Source organism: Cyprinus carpio, chromosome A22 (genome assembly GCF_018340385.1).
Source record: "Cyprinus carpio isolate SPL01 chromosome A22, ASM1834038v1, whole genome shotgun sequence".
In the NCBI taxonomy this organism is placed as follows: Eukaryota; Metazoa; Chordata; class Actinopteri; order Cypriniformes; family Cyprinidae; genus Cyprinus; species Cyprinus carpio.
This window is the reverse complement of record NC_056593.1, coordinates 11,413,371-11,438,282: the sequence shown is the minus strand read 5'-3', so window position 1 is coordinate 11,438,282 and position 24,912 is coordinate 11,413,371. Positions and strand designations below refer to the sequence as shown.

At 35.8% G+C, this 24,912-nt stretch overlaps 1 protein-coding gene across 1 annotated transcript in view; it reads right to left on the bottom strand.

Moving 5' to 3' along the window:
• Positions 1-24,912, bottom strand: part of LOC109066415 (DENN domain-containing protein 1B-like) — a 96,064-nt gene that overhangs the window by 15,898 nt on the left and 55,254 nt on the right. The window contains 8 exon segments of the mRNA XM_042712455.1: positions 786-826; positions 1,802-1,892; positions 4,937-5,038; positions 5,876-5,878; positions 9,503-9,625; positions 18,562-18,663; positions 19,882-19,927; positions 21,726-21,826. Coding sequence (XP_042568389.1) covers positions 786-826; positions 1,802-1,892; positions 4,937-5,038; positions 5,876-5,878; positions 9,503-9,625; positions 18,562-18,663; positions 19,882-19,927; positions 21,726-21,826 — 609 coding nt within the window.

Here is a 24,912-nt window from a genome sequence, read left to right as displayed (position 1 = left end):
TGTTTTGCCCCAAAGCAAAGAGACACACCTTTGTCATTAAAGCAAACTATGAAATAGGTCTTGTCGCTTTATACAAGTGTGGCACCAGAGAGAGTGACGCTCATAGCATTGAATGCTATGTTCTTGTCTGACTTCATCTCTCGTTCCTGGATAACATTGGTCTTTACCAGATGAATGCTGCAAGGCTAACACGCTAAACCTCTGAAATGCGCCGGATAGTGCCGAGTTTACATCCCAAAGCCTTGACCGACATGACGGCGCCGCAGCCCTTTCTTATGGATTTGTGTCAATCAGAGGATGTGAATTTTACACAAAACCTTTTGAAAAAGGCACTCCAGAGAACTAATTCGGCTCCGGCTGACGGATAGAAGGGAGGGAGAGAACGCAAAGAGACAGTCAAAAAGAAAACAGGCGCGAGAGACAGCACGGAGAGAGGTGAGAGGAAGACAGCAGAGGGAAGGAGAGAAGAAAAGAGGGCTTTTCTTTTGTTCAATCTATCAAGTAATGGCTGTGTTTCCTGCCAGAAGTCTCGTGTCATCTCCGATGACTGGCTGTCACATCATATCAAGCCTGTCTCAACGTCTTAACTGTCCCACGCCACGGTTTTCACCATCTTCCCTGGCATTGCATCTCCACTTTCAAGCTATTCGCTCAACTGGATATGTTTCATCACCTCATAACCAACAGGAAATAATAATGGCGCTCAGCTGCTTTGGGCTTAATTATTCAGCCGAAATTAACATTAACATTATGAGCAGAAAAATGAATCATTGCCTGCTGCTTACCATCTTGGTGTGAATCCACTGCTGGTAAGACCTCGAATTACCTAAAAAACAGTGCCACATGGGAGTGTTAATATTAAATACAGAATAAAATATTATTCAGAAAAAATATATATATATCATGAGATTATATGCATTACAAAAGTCTGGGGTCTGTAAGAGGAAATAATTACTTTATTCAGCAAGGATGAGTTAAACTGATTAAAAGTGACAGTTAAAACAATGTAACAATGTTATAAAATATGTTATGATAAATGTTGTCTTTTGAAATTTCTATTCATCAAAAGAACCTGAAATAAAAATGTACAACATTGACAATAATAAGACGTTTTTGAGCACCAAATCAGCATATTAGAATAATTCCTGAAGGATCATATGACAATGAACTGTAAAATTCAGCTTTACAATCACAGGAATAAACACATTTTAAAATGCATTAAAAAATTGCAAAAAATAATTTCACAATGTTACTGTTTTTACGGTATTTTTGATCAAACAGATGCAGCATTGGCGAAATAATTTCTGTTTGTTGGTGTTTTTACTTTTTTTTTGATAAATATGTTGCTTCATTTTTTTTTATTAGTGGTGTCTGTGATTATAAATAACATTAAGAAGGAATCTGACAACTTTTAAATAAAAGAAGACTTAGTGTCTTCTAAGACTTAGTGAAACAGCTACTTTGTTAGCTAGACAAAAAAAAAAAAAAAAAACTCAATTTAAAATGTAATGTCTCTTATGGAGTTTTTTTTTTTTTTTCATTTTAGAGCCTGACAACTGGTCCCTTCTCATTTGTATGTAAAAGAGCAATATGGACCCTATTCAATATTTCTTATCATTGTATTCACAGAAGTCAGTCAGAAAATTAGTAAATACTGACAAATTTCATTTTTGGCTACTTTCATTAAAATCGTACATTGTATAATGCCTAATGTTATTATAGCTACTGTTTCCTAAGAGTAGAAGTCATATGTATGTGTGAGCTGTTTTCACTCTTTGAAAGATGGAGAGGTGGCACTCACTTCTACAGAAGCCCCCCGCTGTGATCTCCTCTTCATAGACGTCTGTAAAGCCCCTTCCTGCGTTTAATTTGGCCAGTCTGCCTTCAATAAACTGCCGTCATAAATTAAAGTATCACAGGTTATTAAGGAAGGAGGGGGATGGAGAACAACAGCAAAACAATTCCATCTAGACTGCTCTAGACGTGGTCACTGTGTAATTTGCATCAGGTGATGGATTAACATGGCAGAGGAGAATGTGGTGTGAGCAATGCCTTTTGGGAAGTTTAATTTCCTCTCTTGTCACGTCGAGGATATATAAGGGATCTAATAAATATGATTAATAAAAGTAGGCCTATTATATAGATAGAACTATTTTCAAATAAAAATATATAAGTATAGCAAAAAAGCAAACAAAATAATAGATTAGATTTTGAATATATTTTCTAAAACTATTTATATATATATATATATATATATATATATATATATAACATATATATATACATATATATATATACTATACATATATATATATATATATATATATATATATATATATATATATATATATATACATATATATATATATATATATATATATTATATATATATATATATTTGATTTTTTTTTTCTGAACAAAATCTGAATAGTGCATGTCAAAGTAAATGAAAAAGTCAAGAACAAGATAGGTAGCTAGATTTAAGGAAGGATGTGGAAACTTATATTGAAGATGTTTGTTTAAAACCTTATTGTATAAAAGAAATTAACAGAATAAATATACTATAGTTAAATAACAGATTTATTTAAGATATTGGGAATAAAGAAACATCATGTAAAGATATAACAGGAAAAAAAATGCAATATATAGTACAGTTAATAATTTTACCGGAAAAGTACCATATGAATAAGAAAATATGGGTTCTTTGTAAAACATAATTTTAGAAAGGATAAAAGTCATCAAGGAATACATAAAGGATCTGCAGATTATCTGTAGTTTACATTTATACAGTTATGTGATGTACAGTACAAATAACTATTTTTGTGTTATAATTAAATAAATAAAAAAATCATAGAAATTGGATTAAATAATAAACAAATGCATTTTAAAATGCTTTTTTATTCAACATCTAATAAAAAGTACCAGGCACATACCTGCATATGTATTTGTATAAAATGTTTGCATTAGAAATACAGTATATAACTTATTTCATATTGCCTATAAAACATACATTGAAATATTTACGTATGTCTATATTTATACGGTTTTACAATTGTATAAGTATGTTTGTGTAGGAAGTCATAAATGTATGCAACATGTTTGTAGCACAGAATGGTTAAGCATCAACATTTAATACTGAGCGTTAGGGGTTTTACTTTGAGTGGCGCAATAGTGATGCTCATTATAGTGCACATCACTAACAAATCACATGTGCTTCTTGATTTTTGAACCATTTTTGAAAACATTCATTTAATGGGACCATTGTAGTAACAGTAGGCCAGAACAGGTCTCAGGTGTCCCCGTAACTGGGTAAGGACATCTCTAGGGGTCAGCACCTTTCATTGGACTCTGCTACAGGGTAACTTCATTACAATCTCCTAATGAGTGATGAGACCACAGGGTTCAGCCTCAGCCATGCTACAGCCCAATTACAGCATGAGATCAGGTCAAATTAACACCTATCCGAAACCTCATCCTTCAGTATCAGGTTACAGACACAATTTCGTCCCATTAATTGAACACTGCTCCTACCTATCTGCTTGTTTTGGGGACATTTCAAGACTAGTATCTAAGAACAAACACTTGATGATTAACATTATATTAAGGTTGCAAAAATGTTGCCAAATGGTATGTTTAGGGTAAATGCATTGTATGTGTATAAACTTATAAGGAATGAAGTTATAAGTTCTTTCCACATTTATCCAGCCAATGTTGCCTTGATTTGTCCATTTTTGAATGTGGCACCACATTCTTTAAAAATGGCTTTTTAATTGGATCTACAACAATTTGTGGACAGTTTTTATTATGTGTTATGCCAACAAACCAATGAGAAAGGTGCTAGTGCTTTTGTGGATCTGCTCAAATCCCGACCCAAATCCTCTGTAACTGACACATATTTAACGACCTACCATTGTTTGGCAAATAAACAATTCAAGGACAGTTACATAGTACTGTATTCCCAACATTTTATTATGTAAAGCTTTTTGTTACATCTCAATTCACAAGGGAATTCATAGTAAACGCTTCTGCAGCACTGTTCGCTCCCAAAAAAAATGGGATTGCGAAATGGGGTTTAGCGAAGTCAAAGCACATTTCTGCCACTTCTATAATAAAAGCTTTGTGATCTTCATGTTCAATTATGGCATGAACAAAAGGAAGCATTGCTAGCTGGGGAAACGTTTCCAAGCAACTAAATTTGCTGAACGAAACTATGCGGCAAATGCACTGCGTCTGAAGGTCTTGAGAGGGTAGTGATGAGAGTCTGGAGGAAGAACCAGTTAACCAGACCCGTGCAGGCAGGGAAATGGGGAGATGCCAGAGCGCTGCGAGCTCTCTCTCGTTGGCAGGGTGATTGTGAGTTAGCATCAAGCGCTGGAAGACGTGGAAGGAGACAGAAAGCAGGTCGTCGTTGACGGACTTCCCCCGCAATCTCTTGGCAGCCAGCCTCTACTCATTTCTAAGCAGGGCTGGCCTCTAAGCGGATGTGGTTCATGGTCAGAACAGGGCACAGCGGTGCTGGCCTTTTGCAGTACAGCCAAGTTGGAGATAAGATCCCGGAGCTACTGCACATACGGGAGGTGGAGATGTCTTTGAACTGCTGGTCACTATCTGGGTTTTGGAGGGAACATTAGACGGATGGTGCATCAAGACAGAGATGTGATTAAATGTTCAACTGCTCGTTCCGGGTATAAATTAAGACTTTAGCGGAGGGGGAAGGAAAGAGACATGATATCATGGCTATAAATAGAGCTGGAGGGAGCGTTGGTTCAAGTGTATGCAAGATTCCCTAAGAGTTACTGTGCAATATGTTGAAGGCATATCTAAATAAAAATCACACACTTGTCAACTAAAAGCCCAAAACAGGAAACTTTGCAAATGTGGTTTTGAGTAATTTATGGTTGGGGCGGCAATCTGTTTCCACTCGTTTCCACTCTACCTGTTTGAAGAGTTGCAGGTTCACGGCCATCTCAAGGAAACTTCTCATGGTGCTGGAGCGGTGTGCCACGAAGCTCTTCTCGCAGAAGGTGATTGGCTCTCCCTGGGGATGAGAAAGCTCGCATTAATGACTACAGACAGTCCGCTATTGGCTAAAATGGCTGAAAACTGTGCTGCTTCATCCGAGACTCACAGACAGATGTTCTGTTTGACTGTGCTCGCTTGTTTATCATCATCACCCGTTGCAATCAATTACATCATTTCAATTTCTCCCCGAGTCTCATGAACGGAATACAAAAAAATTGTTGCCAGGAGAGAACTAAGGCTTGCTAGGAGCCCACACTTCGTCTGTTTGCGTCGATGGGAAAAGATTTGAGATCCTGTGGGCTTGAAAACAGATTTCAATACGAATTTTTCATAAAACCTTCTCTGCGCAAATTGTATTGTCATGTTCAAAGCGACAATGTAAGAATGGTTTAAAGAATTTTTACAGAAATGTGATCTTGTCTGTATGTTTACTATATGTAAAGCTATTTTTATATAATTTGCACAGAATATAAATATAAATAGTTCACTTCACCCTATTAAGTGTTTTTGATTATTTATATGGGATTATGTTTTTTTTTGGTGCTAATGGTGTTTTGCATGCATGCTACAGGAGTAAATTTATTTATGGCACGGACCAGTTTTTTCATAGAATGTGTTTTATGTTTGTGATTGGTTTTTTTATTTAATGTGCGTGATATGTGTAATTTTCTTCTACTGTGTGTTTTTGTTGTATGAGCAGTTGCCTCCTGTTGAGTCTACTTGCTACTTCTTGAAACAAAGTTACTTGCTCGGACTCCAAAGCGAGGCCAAATAAACATAGACAGGCTAAGTCGAATAACACTGTAATCAGTACAAACTGGGCTACAATAATTTGTAATGAGCATGTATGTACAGGCTGGTGTTCTTGAGATAACAACGTTTATGCGTGTTAGTGAAAAACTAAAAGTCACTGAAATAAGGTCATAAAACACCTAAGAACATTTGTTGACAGACTGTCAACATGGGCCTTGTAGTCTAGAATTTTTTGCTTCACCTTAATGTGAAAATCATCTTTGTTTACTTGCTCACAGAATAACAATAGAAAGATTTAAACTATTCTAAGACACTTTTTTTTTCGAAAGGGCATATTCGAATAGGCAGTGATTGACCATGAATTAAGTGGTGATTCACACCTGAGAACACAAAGGCTCACATAATGAGCGGGCGTACTGAGGCGCTTCAGCCAGGTGTGTGGACCATGAGAGAAGGAAAGTTACAAGAAAGAATGGGAATGACAACATAAATGAATATCTTTTTAGTTTGTGTGTATTGAAGAATATATTTATTATCCCACAAAATAAACTGAGATGATTCACTTGCGAGTGCAGTAAACAATTTATTAGGAGACAAGCAAAGCTGACTTTCATCTGAAACTTTTAGCATTAATTACTCCAGTCACACATTCTAGAAGAATCATCCTAATATTCTGATTTTTGCTACATCAAAAGAAAACCTTTATTATATTATCTTATTATTGTTTTGATTAATTGAAACGAGACAGTTTGTCTTGCATGAAAAGAACAGCATTGTTCTAACAGGATTAGTGATTTTCATCCCTTGTGTGTAATATAAGGATTGTTTTTTTTCATTTTCTATACACTGACTCCCCAGCTTGTTGAATGGTATAGTGTGTTGTGTTACACTGATAAGACTGGAGTCAATGATGCTGAAAATTTAGCTTTGATCACAGGAAATAAATAAAATTTAAATATATTTCAAATAGACCAGCAGTAGATATAAAAATAAGTCACAATAAACTGCTAATGAGCAAACAACTTTGACTATTTTAGCAAAAATGCAGTTTGGTGATCAGAAGAGAATTCTTGGATCAACATAAAAATCTTACTGTTTAAAGGTTTGACGTGTATTGTGTCAAACTATTAATGAACACACCATCACCTGGCAGGTGCAAAAACTGTATTTATGGGTTTTGTGCTCTTGAAGGATACTTTTTCAAGAGGGAGTGAAGACCGCTAGTGTTGCCCATGGTCTCAGATGTGTCCAGGTGCTGAGGGAGCTGATTATTTGCAGTGTGGATCGCTGTGCAAACAGGTTATAAATTTATTGAAAATAAATAAGTAAGCAGGCTGGTTACGAACTAAAACTGCATTATTAAATTATTGTGATGGTCACGCTATATTAGGAGTTTATAGGGAAAAAAATGAACTTGTCATTACCACTATAGACCTTGATAGCAGTGATATTTACGACTATTGATAGACTTTTTACCTCAGACAATTGCAAAACAGCAATGGGGGGTTATATTACATTCAAAATATTTACAACAGAGCAGATATTCATGAAACAGACGCTTAGGACATTCTAAAAACACAAGCATACTTCGTATGTGGGCCTACACAATACTAATAGTTACAAACATATGTGGCTACATCATGAACAGAAATAGCATATACAGGGTGATCATTCTATTGACTAAGCTAGCAGCATTATAAAAAATCATAGTTACTTTATATCATATGCTGTGTAGTTTAAGTACAGCATAAAATGAACAATTCCTGGCAGTGAACCATAACGATGACGAAATTAACTTCATAATGTTTTACTTTGATTATAACTTTAGTCAGGAATGATAGGTTCAGAAAAGCACAGTAGTGGGATGTGTGAAGTGATGATGCAGACTAGCTACAATGTAGAATAATAATAAAATTGAGGCACTCGGCTTATGAGCTGGCTAAAGCTTCCTCTTTTTCTGTGGTAATCCGAAATCTGATTCCTCTCAAGCGGGTTTATTGAGGTGAATTATGTCTATTCCATCAGCGCGTAAGTGAACAGTAACATTTAAAAAAACGTGAAGACAGACATGCTGCTTTGTTTGCTGGAAGCAGGCGCTTACCCGCCGCGAACATCCCATAGACGATTGTAATATCAATAGCGCACGCGGCACATGGGCTGTGGTCTTCGCATAGATATAATGAAGGGACACGGAAAGACGGAAGCGTTGTACTCATCTAGCCTTGCTTTATCAGAATACTTGCTTCGTTTAAGAGTAGACGTCAAGCTTTATCTTGATCTATATCTCCGTATCTGTGTTGAGATTTGCTGAGTACCGTTCAGTTTAAGGAGCATTATAAATGCCACTCAGGCAGAACAAGGGCTGAAGACAGCGCACTCGGTTTGTTTTCAGGAGTTATAGAGGCCACTGAGTTGGAAGTTATCATTGGTGGTATACAAATTAAAAGGTAGAACCCTTACAGATTCGATTGGATGTATGCCATTCTGTAGTATAAAACTGAAAGTGTCATTTAAGTCCTTATCGCGTCATCAGGAGACATAGCACAAAACCTGTATCCACGTTAGCGACTCCAGGGGGTAAAGAAATTGTCTTGCGTTCTCTTTGTAATCGTGAATTATACTTACATGGCTGTAAATCGATTGTGACTAATTTTAGGTAAAGAATGTTTTCCGGGCAATTTTTCACTATTGTAGGCTGTTTCTAAGTAACTATCTGTAAACATGGTCAACATTGTTGTAATTTAAATGGGAATTACGTAAAATATAATTTGTAAAAAAGATATCTAATTTTATAAAAGGTTTTTTACTAACCATTCACAGAAACTCAACATTCTAATATTCCCCCAAAATAAAACCATCCTACTAAATATCACAGAATTGAGTTGTGATTACATTGTATTTCACACATACGAATGAGTCTCAATTTTTTCGCACTAATTAGGATCCAATTATAAATTCGTATGTAATTCACTTTCACAGCAAATAAAATGGTGTGGAACTATCACATTTTTGGCGTTTTCGACCACAGAACTAGTATGATTTTTAGTAACAGACTGCCTTTTCGAGACAACAAATTTAGCTCCTATTCCGGAGCAGGGTCTAACCAGCACACTGTATACCCCCTGAGTAAATATACATTGATTGGCCAAACCCGTACGAAAACGGCCTCACGTGCCATGATTTAAAAAGCCGTATTTCGCAAGTATGGAGAACAGTGATAGATTTTTTATATGGACGACTGCATAGGCAGGCAATGTGTCAGCTAAACAGCACTGCATGCATCTTCCAGTTGTCTTTGGAGAATCTTAGTCGTCCTTTCTGTTCTTTCAATCGCTTTACATTTATATCGACATTCCATGTCCATTATTGTGAAATGCGTGAGACACAATAAAAAAAAAAAGAATAAAAACAGCAGTAATTCCATGTAGATTTGCAGACAATGTGCTCAATTGAGGCACCGCTTTGAAGGCTAAGAGTTGCGCAGACTTGACTTCGACGTGTGTGTGTATTTTTTTTCTACGTTAGCACGAAAAAAGAAGACAGTTTGTGCACACCGTTGAAACATCAATAATGTATCTTCGCTCTGTGGGTCTACACAAACCAATTACTCTCTGCCTTGCCAACAAAGATGGCCACATTTGACAAACAGAGAGCGCACTTTGTTTTCCTCAACGCCACTCATGAAACCAAGAGGCACATTTCAGGAGTTTAGAGGGTCTGAGAAGACCACAAAGATCAGGGCGTCCCGATAGGAGCCAAACAGCGCAGCCTGAGCATGCAGAAAGGCCCGAGCAACCCCACTTCCTGTAGCAGTCGACTGCTTCTTCAGCTTACTCTTCAGACTGGAGACCTGAGAGAGAGAGAGAGAGAGAGAGAGAGAGAGAGAGAGAGAGAGAGAGTCAAATTAACACCTCTGAAATAGGTGGAGGAACAGGCAAACCCATTCAGAGTGTGAAGTGTCACATTTACAGGTCACCCCCCACCCTAAAAAAGAGAAAGAAATAAAGAAAAGCCTTCTATCTCTCAAGAGCACCTGCTGCTCTGTTAATTGAAGCGATGGAGACGTGTGCAGGGGTGGGGCCAGAGAGCAAAATGACTTTGGCAGGGAATCTTGGGCTCTCGTACCCTTCGCTTTCTTTGCCTTGTACCCCTAGCTACTTCCCAACTCTCTCGACATACGTGTACTTTTATTATTTTATGGTATACACTATTGTTATCCACCACTCACCACTTACTTGCGTTTTAAAAGACTTTAGTACTGATGAACATGTTTTTGAATTAAATTTGTTTTTATATTTTTGTGCAGCTAAAGAGAAAATGTAAAAAATGTAAAGGTGGAAGAACAGACTCACTAAAAGAGTCAATTCTATAATAATAATAATAATAATAATGTTTAAAAAAAATCTTTGCAATGGTTAGTTCATGTTGTCATATGTCAAATAGCATGACCCAAAAAAACTTCAAGACATTCATGATAAGAGTAAGAAAGAAAACATAATTAAAATTAAATAAAAATTGCTATTTAAAAATCACTACTATATATATTTTTAATAAAAAATGCATTTATTTAATGCTAAAACCACTTGACATGTCACTAAAACTTTGTTGATCTTATTTGTATAATAAGAAAAAATAAATATGCATACATATTTATAATTGTGGTATAACTACATGCAGAAAACATTGTCATGTGACAAGAAAACCTTAAAACAGAAAATTAGAGAGAGTTCATGTTGTCATAAGTCAAAAGATATGACCCAAAGAGAACATTGCAAAATGTCATAATATTAAAAAAAATTTATTCATTACTACAAGTTAAATCAAAATTACTCTGGGGAAAAAAAAAATACAATTTATTTGATGTTAAAACCACTTGACATTTTCAGAGTCATTAAAACTTGCTGAAAATAGTATAAATTTTATAAAACAAATATAAATCTGCATACTTATACAAAAATGCATGCTTCATAAATAAAATAATCAAGGAAAATCATCCGAATTGCATGTCCCCTTCAGATTTTCCCCCATACTCCCAAGTCTTCTGTATCAAATCATCCAAGCCTGTCATGAGACAAAGCGGTGCACAAACACGTGGGGATGAACCATGAAGCGGTGCTTGATCCAGGTAATGTAAGGTTAACCAAATTGATTACGTATGCTGCGGTGCTCATAACCATCTGCTGGCAATTCATTTGCACGCCTGCAATTCACACTGAGCAGCATGCATATCAATAATCAGTTTAGCTTCCTTCATTAGGGAAGATCAAGCGAGGACCATAAACGAGAGCGTTTAGGTGATCCACTGAATACCAAGAGGCAGTTGGGTTTAGGAACGCAGGAAGACCACCTGGCTGAATCGTCACTGATCCTGTTGAACATGGAAAGAGATTTTGCATTCAGGATGTTCACAAACTGGCATTTTTTCATATAGAACTAATTCCATATAGAACTAATTTAATTTTTGTTGTATTTTGTTCTATTCGTCTTTTTTTGGGAGTTGCTTTTTTTTAGCGTCGTTGATGTGATATTGTGGTTAATCATAAGAATCAAACAGGAAGTTTAGCGGGACTAAATTAACAAGTGTCATCTCCATATTTACACTGGCTAAGTGCTTTTATGTTTATGTAAAGTTGCCGCCATATTAATATTTCATGTTGATGCGTTGTCTTTTTTTCCCCTAACTTCTCTCACTCTCCCCAAACAATCCGTTAAACAGTCTTCATTTTTGAAGAATCAAAGAAAGCAAAATGCCACTCACACTCAGGAGAATGTGCAGCACACCCAGTGGGCAAATATGAGGATATAAGACAAAAGGTTGTGCACGAGAACGTCTTCAGTATTTCTGAATTACATTTAAGATTTCAATTTATATTTCTTTACAAATTGTTTTATGTCTGTTTTATAATTAATTTATTTAAACTATTATAAAATGTTTTCAAAAATCCTGTCATATCTTTAAAATAATTTTTTTCATAGTCATTTAAGTCTGACTTATTATTAATCAAGACTTTAATTCAGATTTAAATTACTATAATATTATATAATAATAATTACTATTTAATATTTATTATTAATAATATTTAATATGTATTTAAATTACATGTGATGCATGTGTGTGTGAATATATATATATATATATATTGTATATACACACAAGCACATATCAACAAATGCATAACATACATAAAATAAAAATGTACAGTATAGTAATTTATATATTGTTTAAATTCTTAAATATTTATAAATTTATATTTTCTAAATTATTTAAAATGTATAGAAAGGGAGAGAATATTTATTCTAAATATATATATATATATATATATATATATATATATATATATATTAAAAATATATAAAATTTACATTTTCTAAAAATCTTAAACATTAATAATTAATTTATATATCTAAATTTCCTGTTTTCAAAAAGATATGCACACATTATATATAAAAATTATTTAATCATTTTTTCAAATTATATGCCTATTTTATTATATATAAATATATTCATATAATCTATATATATATATATATATATATATATATATATCTATATATATATATATATATATATCATTAAATATATATTAATTAAAAAAATACTTACATTTTTCAAAAGATCTTAAACATTAAATAAAGAATTATTTAATGTATATATCTAAATTCCATTTAAAAAAACCTCTCTCTCTCTAAATATATATAACTAAAATATATAATAATTTAAATATTATAATTATAACATTCTACAATATTAAATGCAAGTTATCTATCTATCTATCTATCTATCTATATACACACACAATATATATCTATATGTATTGTGTCTACTATATATGTGTGTATATATATATATATATATATATAATATATATATATATATATATATATATAATATATATATATATATATATATATATATTACTTTTTTTATTTACAGAATTTCTTACTGTACATTACACTTCAATTTTGTCCTCTGTCAATATTTGATTCACAAACCAAGATTTGTGACATACAAATTCAAAGACAATGGTGATAAACTTCAATTTAATAATTGGCCGGCACAAGCGTGGCCAATAATTGATCTGTCAGACTAATTAACCACTATACTTTGAGTAACGTAATTAACGGGATGTGAGCGGGGGGCATCAGAGGGGAGCTTAGCTCTACAGGTGATAAACCTATTTGGCAGTGACATTTTTTTAGTGTAAAGTCATTCAGCCTATGATCTGATCAAAGAGAGACTCCCCCATTGGGTCCAATTATAACTATGGTATTGTAGGAGGTGGATAGTGAGGGAGAAGTTGTGGGGGGGGGGGGGGGTATGTTGAGTTATATTATTCATAATCTATGCAGAGAGGCCTTTCCACTATAGGTCTTCTCCCCATAGCTGTGATCTTTTCAATTTACATCAAGCGAGGATGGCTTAGGATGAAAGTGCAGCCTCCAACTCGCTGAGCCCGTGGAGGGCAAACACAGGGCCTCATTAAACTCTACTGCATGGACTCCCCAACAGGGTTTGAAGTGCGTCAAGTAAAGAGCACGGGGTCAGAGGTGGCCCTGAAAACAGATCTCCATTTAACTCACCAGCTGGAGATGATAATTAGCAGGTGCATCACTGTCTCCTGCTCTAAAGGATGATACCATGGAGATCTGCTCTGCGGTGGGCTTCTATTATACACCGAGTTTCAACAGAACACCACTTCTGAGACGCTCAGTCACTCACACACACACACGCCGGCCCTCCCCGAGAGCTGAGCTGTTTATGGTCAAGGGATTTTAATTCATTGAACTGGACAAGCCGCGGACAGGCGCTACACACAGGCATATCCTCACACACATATTTTACACTTCTTCTGCCAGGCTTGTAAACCGAGATCTGATGGATTTTACAGCCTGACTGGATATTTAGAGTGGAATCTATATATTACAAGAAAACTTACAACTTTTACCATTTCTTGTATTTGTCATATTTTTATATTATTGCTTAAACTCGTGTGAGAAAGAAAATATTAAAAATATATATATAAAGCAGTTGAAAAATGACTGTAAATACAGAAAAGCATTTAAGAAATGAAGAATTACAATGATTATGTGGATGAAGTTAATTATGCAAATAAATCAGCTCACAATATCGTCAGGTTACACTGTGACCCTTTCGGAGTATGGCTGAAAGACTTTTTTTAAAGACAGAGGAAAAAAAATATGTTTTGTTAAGGATTCTTGTCCAGGGATGGAAAGCCGTTGGGAGGCAATTAGAGGACTACAAAGAAAAAAGAAATAGATATGAAAATCTTCTGCTTTCTTTTGATGTGCACTAGGCTGAAAAGTACATGTACACGCCGAGTGAATTCACATCCTTTTAGAAAAACAAAAAGACAAAGCGTATTTTAACTGTAATGCTAAAGGATCGCTGACAAAATGCAGGTCAGTGTCTTCTTTATACACAGTATACATTTGATATAAATAAAAAATAAATACTTCAATCAGACATGCATCAGACATGCCAAAAGATTTCAGAAAAAATGCAAGTCAGTGCCTCTTAGTCATTACAAAGCATACATTTAAAATAAATAAATAACTTAAATAAATTTCTTTTTAACAAATAAATTAAAAATGCTAAGATTTCTGACAAAATACTCTTACTTTGAAAAATAAATTTAAAATAAACAGAAATAATATAATAATTACAACAATATAAAATAATCAAATATATTTATAATCTTATATTTATAATAAAAAATATAATAAATAAAATAAACAGATTTAATATAATAATTATAACCGAAATATATATATATATATATATATATATTTATATATATATATCTATACACACACACACACACACACACACATATATATATATATATATCACAAATATGATGTGATATTTATCATACAGTTATAAAATATATACATAAAAAACTGAACTGAAACAAACAGCAAAACAAATGACCACTCAATAGTGTCCACTAGTTAGCATTCCCAAAGCAAATTACTCCATCAGTCACTGCTTCTTCATATGCTAACATAAGCATGCTGAATGTGCAAGTTACTTGATTTGGGCGTGTGGAAGATATACAGCAAATCTTTAAAAAATAAAAATACTAATACCGCTCAGAATGTATTTTTCATTATTTTTGAATACATTAAAACTAAAAAGTCTGACTGAAAACGCCCTTTCGAATGTAAAATTACTTGATTTTTAAGACATCTGCATTTGATTTGAGTCTGACACTCTGCGCCTTCAGAGTTTAAAGCAAAAAAGCGCCAATCAAGTACAGTTATTGTTCATCAACAGACCAATAACGGCAGTGCCTTGAGGGCTGGACACTGCATTAGTCCACTAGGGCCGGAAATGAGCCCCACCTGTCCCGCACACTACGGCACAACAAACAGATCCTTTAAGAGGCTCCTGAATGGGTTTGATTTGCGATGCCCTGGAAATAGAACGAGCGCTGAAGAACGCAACATTCCCACTTTCCCCAAACAGTGATTGTTTGGTGTGTCAGCTGATGTAGTGCTTGTTTTTGTTTTCTCTCGAATCCCAATTAAACAGCTGATCTCAGAGGAGGCATGCCGATATTGTGTTCTCTCTCTGATTAATTTGTTAACCTTCATTTGGTAGCTTAATATACACAAGGTGGGTGTGCAAACTCAGAATTTTGCTGTTGATTGAGAACGTGAACTACCAAACGCAGGAAGTACAAATATAAGTTGTGTGGAAGAGATGAAAAGGGAGACAACCAGAATGACACAAGCAGCAAAGACAGAGAAACTGGAAAAGTAAACAATAGATCTGGTGTAACTTGAACAAGAGTAATAAAGTCAAAAGGAATATTTTTTTATAAAAAGTGTCTGGGTTTTTATAGGGGATGTGTGAAAAGAGAGTGTCGTATAAAGAGGAGTTTTGAGCTGTTTTTTGTAGCAATGTGTTTTTATTATTTTCTATTTTTAGAGAGTTTTAATGACTGCACAAGTAAACACCCCAATACCCTGCTACCAAATCCAATTATAATTGAATAATAATAAAAAATAAAAAAAAGTTTCACAGTGGTTGAGGAGGAGGAAAACACCTTCATTTATTTGTGAGAGAGCAAACTCCCCTTTTAACATAATTTCTTTTCTTTTTCTCTTTTTTGCAAACTCAACAACCACCGTCATTAAAATCTCCAAAATATTTATAAATTCAGTTCTTGATGCAACTATAAAAACTTCAGCAACAAATGTCTTCTAAAACAAAGAAAATCTAGTTTGAAAAACAAAGTCAGCATGAAGAGTTAGACTAAAAAGGCATTAAAGTCATTTTTTTATTTTAATATTTCTATATACGTTGGATCAAAAAGTCACGTTATACTCACCGACAGAGTGTACTGACTTGAACAAAATAAAAAGTAGAATTTAAAGTGTTAAATTTATTTTGAACCTTTGTTTGACACTTTCAAAAAGCGTAGTGATTAAAACCGCAATCCAAAAAACAATCCGTGGACTTTCAACCCCGTCCCATCTGATGTTTCTAATAGAAAGGCATGTTTGAAATCATTCTCGAACGTTCGCCACATCCTCTCAGAGCCGCACCAATTATCATCTCTATTTGTAAAATCCGTAGGTTTGTGCAGAACGGAATCGCTACTGGCGTGGTAGCATTTCTAATAGTCAATAAATCTAAAATATTAAGTGTGAAATTGGGGAAAAACTGCCATTAAATGACAGACAGCAGAGAGCACAGCATAGGGTCCCGTCTGGAAAAAAGGGCCATGTAATTCAGGACAACTGTCACCCCTGACCCGTCTGAGAGCGGGTCTAGTGGTCAGACTCTCCGAATAATAAAATCCACATGGTAAAAAAAAGCCTTCAAACACTTAATTAGATGAATCTCAAAAGGTTCGGCTTGAATCAATAAAAGACTTGGGAGGAAAGAAAAGAAAAAAGAAACGCTCCAGGGTCAGTTATATTATATTTTGCTTTAGAGTTGTAAAATGCATTGATTTTTTTTAGAGGCTAGAAATGCTAAAATCTGTTAATAAATGTGTATTTAAATCATTAAAAAGAAACAAGTGAATCAAATGAATTTATTCAATTAAATTGAATCGACATGTCCTTTTTTTTTAAACACCGATTTGCAGCAAACACCATGTGACAGACAATTTAAGACGAGGGATAAAAAAATAAACCCAGAGCTTTTGCTCAATTTAAACATATTCCTTGAGTTATGAATTTTAATATCCCCAAAGGCATGATAACTAGAGGGGGAGAAAAATGAATTTTTGTGGTGAGAAATATATTATTGTAAGTGACATTTACATTCAGGTGGGGTAATTTAACATGATATGCAGAATACGTTCTATCATTAGTCAATGAAAAATTGCACAAGAGGATCAAAGCAAACATGGAGCTGCCACTTAATTTATCACACTACGAAGACAAAGAGGTTTTTCTTTCCCTCCGTCAGTTTCAAAAGACCCGACTCTTTTTTTTTTTTTTTTTTTTTTTTTTTATAACGCTCTCGGTTTGCAATTTAATTTACAAATGGGATGCCAGTGCTGAGATGGCATAACAGAACAGGCTGACTTTTTCTGCTTGGACAGACAGCAGCGGGATTCACTGAGTCTTATAGGAGTGTTAAAACACCCCCCCACACACACACCACCAGCAGCAAAGAAAAAAGTATGCCGGACGGAAAAGAATAAAAAAACACAAACACGTTTCTTTATGTTCAAAAGGACAGATGACAGACATGTTTCTGACCCCGACGCTGGATGCACTTTCTGTTGCACTGACCGTGCCACCTAAACATTAATTAAAGAGAGAAGGCGCTGGCAGGTGGCAGAAAAGCAGGATCTAATAATTGGCCCCCTTCTTCCCAGCGCCTTCAGAAAATCCAGGAGTTCTAGCAAGATGTGCCACTGGGCAGGCAGAACGAAGAAAAGATTAAAAAAAAAAAAAAAAAAAGGAGATGAAGGCAGGAGTTTGAAATTCACAGAGATGGCCGTCGAATTGCAATGGCTGTTCAACGTCACGGGGCAAGTTTGCAGAGTGCGGTTTTTGGGGATCCACGGCTGCTTCTGCTAATGATGAGAGGACAGAGATGCAGTGTGTTCCTCTGACCAGAGAAAGACTGCTTGTTTAAATGTGTAGGTAGGTGACAAAAAGACGGAGAACGGGAGAAAACGACAATCATGTTCTTTTGTGTGTGTGTGTGTGTGTGTGTGTGTGTGTGTGTGTGTGTGTGTGTACAGTGGGCTTAAAACAAAAGAAAACAGAGAGAACAATTGTGTGAGTGTTTTTGTTGTTTTTTGGTTTTGTTTTAGGTTTACTTTCACTAAATTCTGGGAACAATTTTGTCTCTAAAGTAAAGCAAAATTAGGGGAAACTAACCATTTGGGGAAATAAAGTATTTTTTATTATTCATATTTAATGTATATATTTTTATATATGTTTTAAAAAAAAAAAAACATACAAAAGAGTTTTTCAGAGTTTTATATAAAAACTATTTAGTTTTACATAAAAACTGTATTTATTATTTTACTCGCTCTACTACAAAAGGAGGTTTTGTCAAATATATATTTCACAAAACCTAATTTTGAGGACATCTAGGCTTGTCATCATTTGGAAAATTAGATATTCTAAGTAAATATTGTTTTTAAATTCTAAAAATGCACATTATTCTTTAGTATTAGAGTTAGTCTGTAGTAATTATAATTAGATTTAAATAAAAACAATAGAAGTCTGTGGTGTGTCTTCATTAAGATTACTAGGTGTGTGTGTGTGTTGGTTTGGGACACTCACCACATCACTGGGCAGGTTGTGGAGGTCATCTGCAGGGCTTTCCAGGGTGTTTGTGTCCACGTTCAGAATGACCACATCCTCCAGGGATCTGCTCTTTACTCTCTGAAAACGCAACACACTTGGTTACACACCGTCCTGCCTATTCCCATTTCCTGTTACCAATTTAATAACCTAAATTTTATATATAACATATATATATAACATTTTTGCAGCATAAAAATATTGTATGGTTAAAATAAAATGCAAAGATATTTTCAGCATTAAATTCCAGACAAATTCAGAGAACATATTTTTTTGTTGTTTTTTTCCTTCAACAATGTCAAAACCTACTCGCATAAAGACTAAAGCAGGAACGATTTAAACAGATTAAATTAACAATGCAAACACTAGATTCTCATGAATTAATCCAGATGAACAAAAATCACACACACACACACACACACACATTATATATCATACATACATACATACATACATACACACACCATATATATATATATATATAACAAACTACATTTTTTATTTTATCATATGCTTTTTATTTATTTGTGACACAGTGTTGCAACTGTTTTAATGAGGAAACCTATACATAATATCTAATTAAATAATAAAACTATTCAGGCACATTGAATGAAGCACCACTGTGTTGAGCGGTGTAATGCTTCCACACAATGGTAGTCACGGTAGTGGCGACAAATCCAATAATTATTCCTCCAGTGCAGGTGGGGGAAACAGCCATGTGTGTAAAAAAATTCTGGTTTGTCATTTTTGACAGTCGCAGCTACGGCGGCCTGTGTGCTGATTTGGTCTAATTACGTGCAGCCGGATTTGGGAGAGAGGTTTGGAGGGGGGGGGGGGCTGTCAGCGGGCGAACGTGTGATAAACACCAGCACCGCTGCGACTGTCAGCGCTATCAGATCTGCGCGTGAAGCTATAGGTCTACCTCCAACCAACATGCCATTTCTCAATAACCACGCACCATCTCTTTGTTTCTCCGCCGTTTCACCGGCTCTTTCATTTCTCATGGGCGCCCAGGAGATGAAAAGCAAAAAAAAAAAAACAATGTGTCAATTTTTCTAGGTTTCCCTGCGCTCTGCGATGATGCATCAAAGTAGAAGGGCGCTATTAGCATCTCAGATGGTTTGAATCCATAGGGACAGCTGATTTTAAGTGACCCGGAGTGAAAAAAGTAAATAAATAATGATGGTTTATGTAATATCGGAAAGCTGCGACTGGTAGCAATAGTGCTTCTGTTCAAACATCTCGAAAAACACTTTAAGGATGATGAACGGCTGCTGACAGTAGATTTATTTGACGTACCTCTAAAAGGCTGAGATGAACTCCGACCAGATATGGCATGGGCGCACTGGAAACAGAGACAAACCACAGTCATTAGCAACATAAAAATGCTTTATTGCATTTTAAAAATACTAATAATTCAAATAAAATGCATTGTTTTCTTTACAAACAAAACATATAACACAGTACAAATATAACACCAGGCAAAAATTTTCGAAGCAAATAATAATAAACAAGGATCACAGCATGCTAGAGTTCTCGGCCATTTCCCGGAATGAGTGCTTTTGAGCGCTGAAGGTGATTAGTGTAATTGGCGAGTGTCACTTTTGAGTCTCGGTGCAGAGCGGGGCGAGGCAGGACTGTGTAATTAGATAGGTTTGGGTAGCCGCTACAGTGCTCGCTCAATCAGGTTATGTGGCTAATAAGCTGCAGTCTACCTCGCTGCATCTGTTAAGGCCACAGATTTAACTGACATGCAGGCATGCTGACACGCAGACACGCACGCACATGCATGGGGTGAGCTCTGTCACGTCATTGTTGTCCATGAGTGTAACTTTGTTATGACAGCCTAATTCCCATCATTTCTAATAACATTCATTATGATCGATGCACAGCCTTATAATATGATAATGCTTTTTTTGGTATAATTAGATAGCTTAAATATGATAAATCGTCTCGGAAGTCTGTGCTGGACTGGAAAACAGCGCTACTCTTAAAGCTGTATTTATATCAGCGTTGTATTATTCGACCACAAATATTTTCTGAGGCGCTCTGGTGTCAAGCACTGCAGCACAAGTCCGTCAATTTAAGGGTATAGGGTGTTCTGGTAGCTATAGAGCAGGGCTGTAAGTTAAGAGTGCGGTCACGGTTTTAGCCCACAGTCGGCATACGGAAATCAGTCTGCCTCTCAAGCCATATATGTTCTTGACGGGTAAAAAAAAAGAAAAGGAGATTGCATGCTGGACTTGGTGTGGTGGCATTAGTGCTAATAAATCATGTCCTTCATAAACCCTTTGAGATCTTAGACATGGTGAAAGATATTCATTAGGATGAGGGGTATTTCAGAAAGTAGTACTGCATGTTCAGAAGCTCCATGTTACCGATGGACCGATATATCGGCCAGGCCAATTAATGGCCTAAAGTTTGGCTGAATTTTGAGAAAGTACCTGCTTGGCCGATTAACAGAAGTCTGACCTTTTCAATTTCTTGTACTTAAATACTGTTAAATAAGTGAAACGTTGAGTAAAATAAAATTATATATATTATAATATATATTATTATTATATATATATATATATATATATATATATATATATATATATATATATATATATATATATACACACACACACAATACACACTAAAAAAAGTAAATACATTGACAAATAAATTAATTAGACAGACTTATCTATGTTTTATGATATTCAATATATCAGCTTTATCAGTCATTAAGCAGAAAGCAACAGATTTCCATAAAACTGACTGCTTAAAGTTCCTGCTGCCCAGTGTGTGCTCATTATTAAATGTTGGCATAGGATGAAAATGGTTTCGACATAGAATGTAGTACTATCAGCTCCTAATCGACAGAATATATATATATATATATATATATATATATATATATATATATATATATTTTTTTTTTTTTTTTTTTTTTTTTTTTTTTTTTTTTTTTTTCAGTCAGGGTTGCTTTTGACATACAAAGCAAACATCCATGTAAAAGCTTGATAAATTAACTCGAAATGCCTAAAGCACATAAATCATACAGCTCTAAAGCTCAGAAATCAGCACAGCCCAAGCTTGGGTGAGATATAAATGAAACATTTGCGTAAGTGTGTGCATGCGCAGATGAGAGCGGCTCTTACCAGCAGTAATCCAGCAGGTGAGGAGGAAGTACAGGGATGAAGATGTGTTGCCAGTGCATAGGGTAGAGCATGGCAGTGGACCCATGCACGCATGCAGTTAACTACGACAAGAAAAAAAGAGACATGTGAGCTCCTTCATATGCCAGTGTTTAATGATTTAAGCTTAAGGGGTTTTCGCTTATTGCAGGCCAGGAGAGCAGGCAGCATTAGACAGTTACTCTTTTTATCATAACATCACAAGCCGATTAAACGTGCGCTTTTGTTTTTCGCTTTTCTGATGTTAACTGCACAGGTTCAAACCCAAAATCAGGGCATCAATCAAGGGCCTTAAATTACACCAACGCACAAAGTGTTGAATGTGTAGCGGCTCCAGAGCCGATACAAAATTAATGATGCTTTATTACTGTTATACACACACACAGTAAATAATCAGACTCTACAAGAAGCGAACACTTAATTACAATGCTTGTGTGGATGTTTAATGAGTGAACACCCAAGTGACCCCTCACCACACCCTGATTCCCCCCATGGCTACCTAGAGGTTGTAATGACCTGTGTGGCACACGCGCACACAACGACTCTTCCTCATCTTCCAGATTAAAATAACATGATTAAATATGGAAAAAGAACAGAGGTCTGAAGGCTCCTCTGGGACTTCATTAGGGCAAATTGCCAAAGAATGAAACATGAGTTAGCCAAGAGAGACTGTGAGCTGTTGGAATACCATGGGGAGTAGGGGCTGGAAGAGGGGTCTTGACAATAGGAGCTTCCAGTAATGTGTGAGTAATCAAGAGACCCCCCCACCCACCCCCCTGCTCACTGACACACAAAATATCACAATTGACCACTGCAACCAACCAAGCTTGGCGTGGCACAACAGTTAGCTTCAAAGAGATCAGTTTTAATCCTGAATCACTTCTGTGTACGTCCATGATGTGTAAGGCTGGTTGAGTGTTGTTGTTGTTGTTGTGTTCGTTGAGTTCTGTGAAACTGTGGTCGAACGCAACCACTCTGGATAAGACATGACCTATCGAGTCAAAAAATAGCTCAGCTTTATTTAACAGTAATTTAGTGCCATGCATTATAACATATGCAAATTTGTTGTGCAGTTCTCTGAAAAGAAAGAAAAAGCTTTAGTTGTGACAGATCTAATTCCATCCGGCAATTTAGAAGAAAGAAATGAATATTTATGGCATTTCTCACTAACTGAAGTTTGGTTGATATCAAAGCTTTGAGACCCATTCTGTTCTAGATCCCTTTTTCTCAAGGTCCAATAAATGAATCATGCTGAGAGGTCATCGCACTGCAAAGAAACACTTTTCTTTGACTGTGCGAACAGACTGTGGTTTAGTTTCTTAAAGGGGAACCTTTCTGTACCATGTAGAGATGGGTAAAAAGCCTAATGCCACATTCCAATTAATTCAACAATGTACACAGACAAACCCAATTGGCTTGATTTATTCTTGACTTGAAAGTAAAACAGTGCCGTCTTCTTTCAAAGACGAGGGCACGAGAAGGAGGCGGCGAAACCTAGATAAACATTAAAAGGTGGAATTCAAAAACAAATTAACTCTTGATATTTTTCCCACACAAGATGTTTTGCTCACAACCAATGGATTCATTACAGAGCACACAATCCTGCAAGAAAATCAGTCATGACCTCCTTTCTGTGACAATTAAAGAGAAAGTTTAGAATAAATGTATCACTGCCATTGAATCTCCAGTTGTACCCACAATGCACTGTTGGAGTGCTGCTCCCAATAAAATATTTGGCGGTGTTATGAATAATTAATGAAGAAATGCCAAATGAAAAGAAAGCCAAATGGCCACAAAAGGCAAGGTATGCTTGATATTCCTTTGAATAAAGAAGTCATCTGCAAGAACAAATGCTGGATTATGGTTTGTTTGGATGCGGGGCTGAATCCTGCAGAGACCTGTGAGCTACCGCTGCCGTTAGCGGTAATGAGTGTGCTGGGGACGTGTTAAATGGGGGTCTTCTCTATTATACAAAGGGATCCATCTTTGGAAATATAATAGACCCAAAATACCAATAATGCCATTCTAAAGAATCCCAAAGAACACATGAAACGGTCCTTTCATAAAAAAGACGTTTTTACATGAAAACCAACAAATGTAACGTCAGTTCTACAATCGTTTCATTAAAGCATATATTTTTTAGAGGATAAATATCTCTAAAAATAATATACCTAAATGAAACTACATCATCATACATCATCAATATGCAAATTACTAGTGATAGACTAGTTCCAAACTCCACTGTATATCGGACCAATATTGGACCAAAAGTCAGCAAGTTTATTAAAAAATGACAAGGCAAAAGTTGAAAGACTCTAACAAGGCCAGCAACATTTTTTTTAACTGCTAAGCAGCAAGCTAGAAGCCCTGAGAGAAACAGACCTGCACATTTCTCTTGAGAAGAAAGTAAATAGAAGGATCTTGCCGTCTTGGTTCAGTGAACTTGGGATTTGCCCAATCAAGTGACAGTCCCAGAACTCTCACTTCACAATCAAACTACGTTCACACTCATCTCTAGGAGTACATTTGTACCATTTTGCCTTGCTGAGATATATTCCACAGATGAAGTAGAAAGATATGCTTTGTAACACCTTTCCAGTGAACCTGTCTATGTAAACAAGTTGACGAACATATTCCCTACATCTAGGGAGAAGCTGGGGTTCAAAAATATCCATGGCAACTTCTCCAAGAATAGACAAAGACCAAAAAAAAGGCCCGTTCTTTGATAAGCACAACAAAGCTCACAGTGGAATCTGTGATTGGGGCAGACTGGAGACTAGAGGTGCGATTCCCCCTGACAAGGGTGACAGCACCGCAGTCTGTGCTGACTCCTGCTACCTGCGAGACTTCTCTCCCCTGGCCCTCTCCTTGTTTCCCAATTACCAAGCCTCGCTCTCCCCTCCTGTTGACAAACGCACGGCTCCGAGCGGGGCGCCGACACAGGTGCATTGCTAACAAGGAGGTGGCATTAAAAAAAGAAAAGGTAGAGGTAGGGTGCAAGGCACCAAACACCACTAATCCACCTCCCACTGCAACACGATACCACAAAGAAGAGAACAGGAAGTGCCGGAGGAAGATAAAATGTCTATTAAAGGTGAGGTAAGAGAGATGCTTGAAGAAGGAATGAAAATAAGGCATTGCTGAGTAGAGT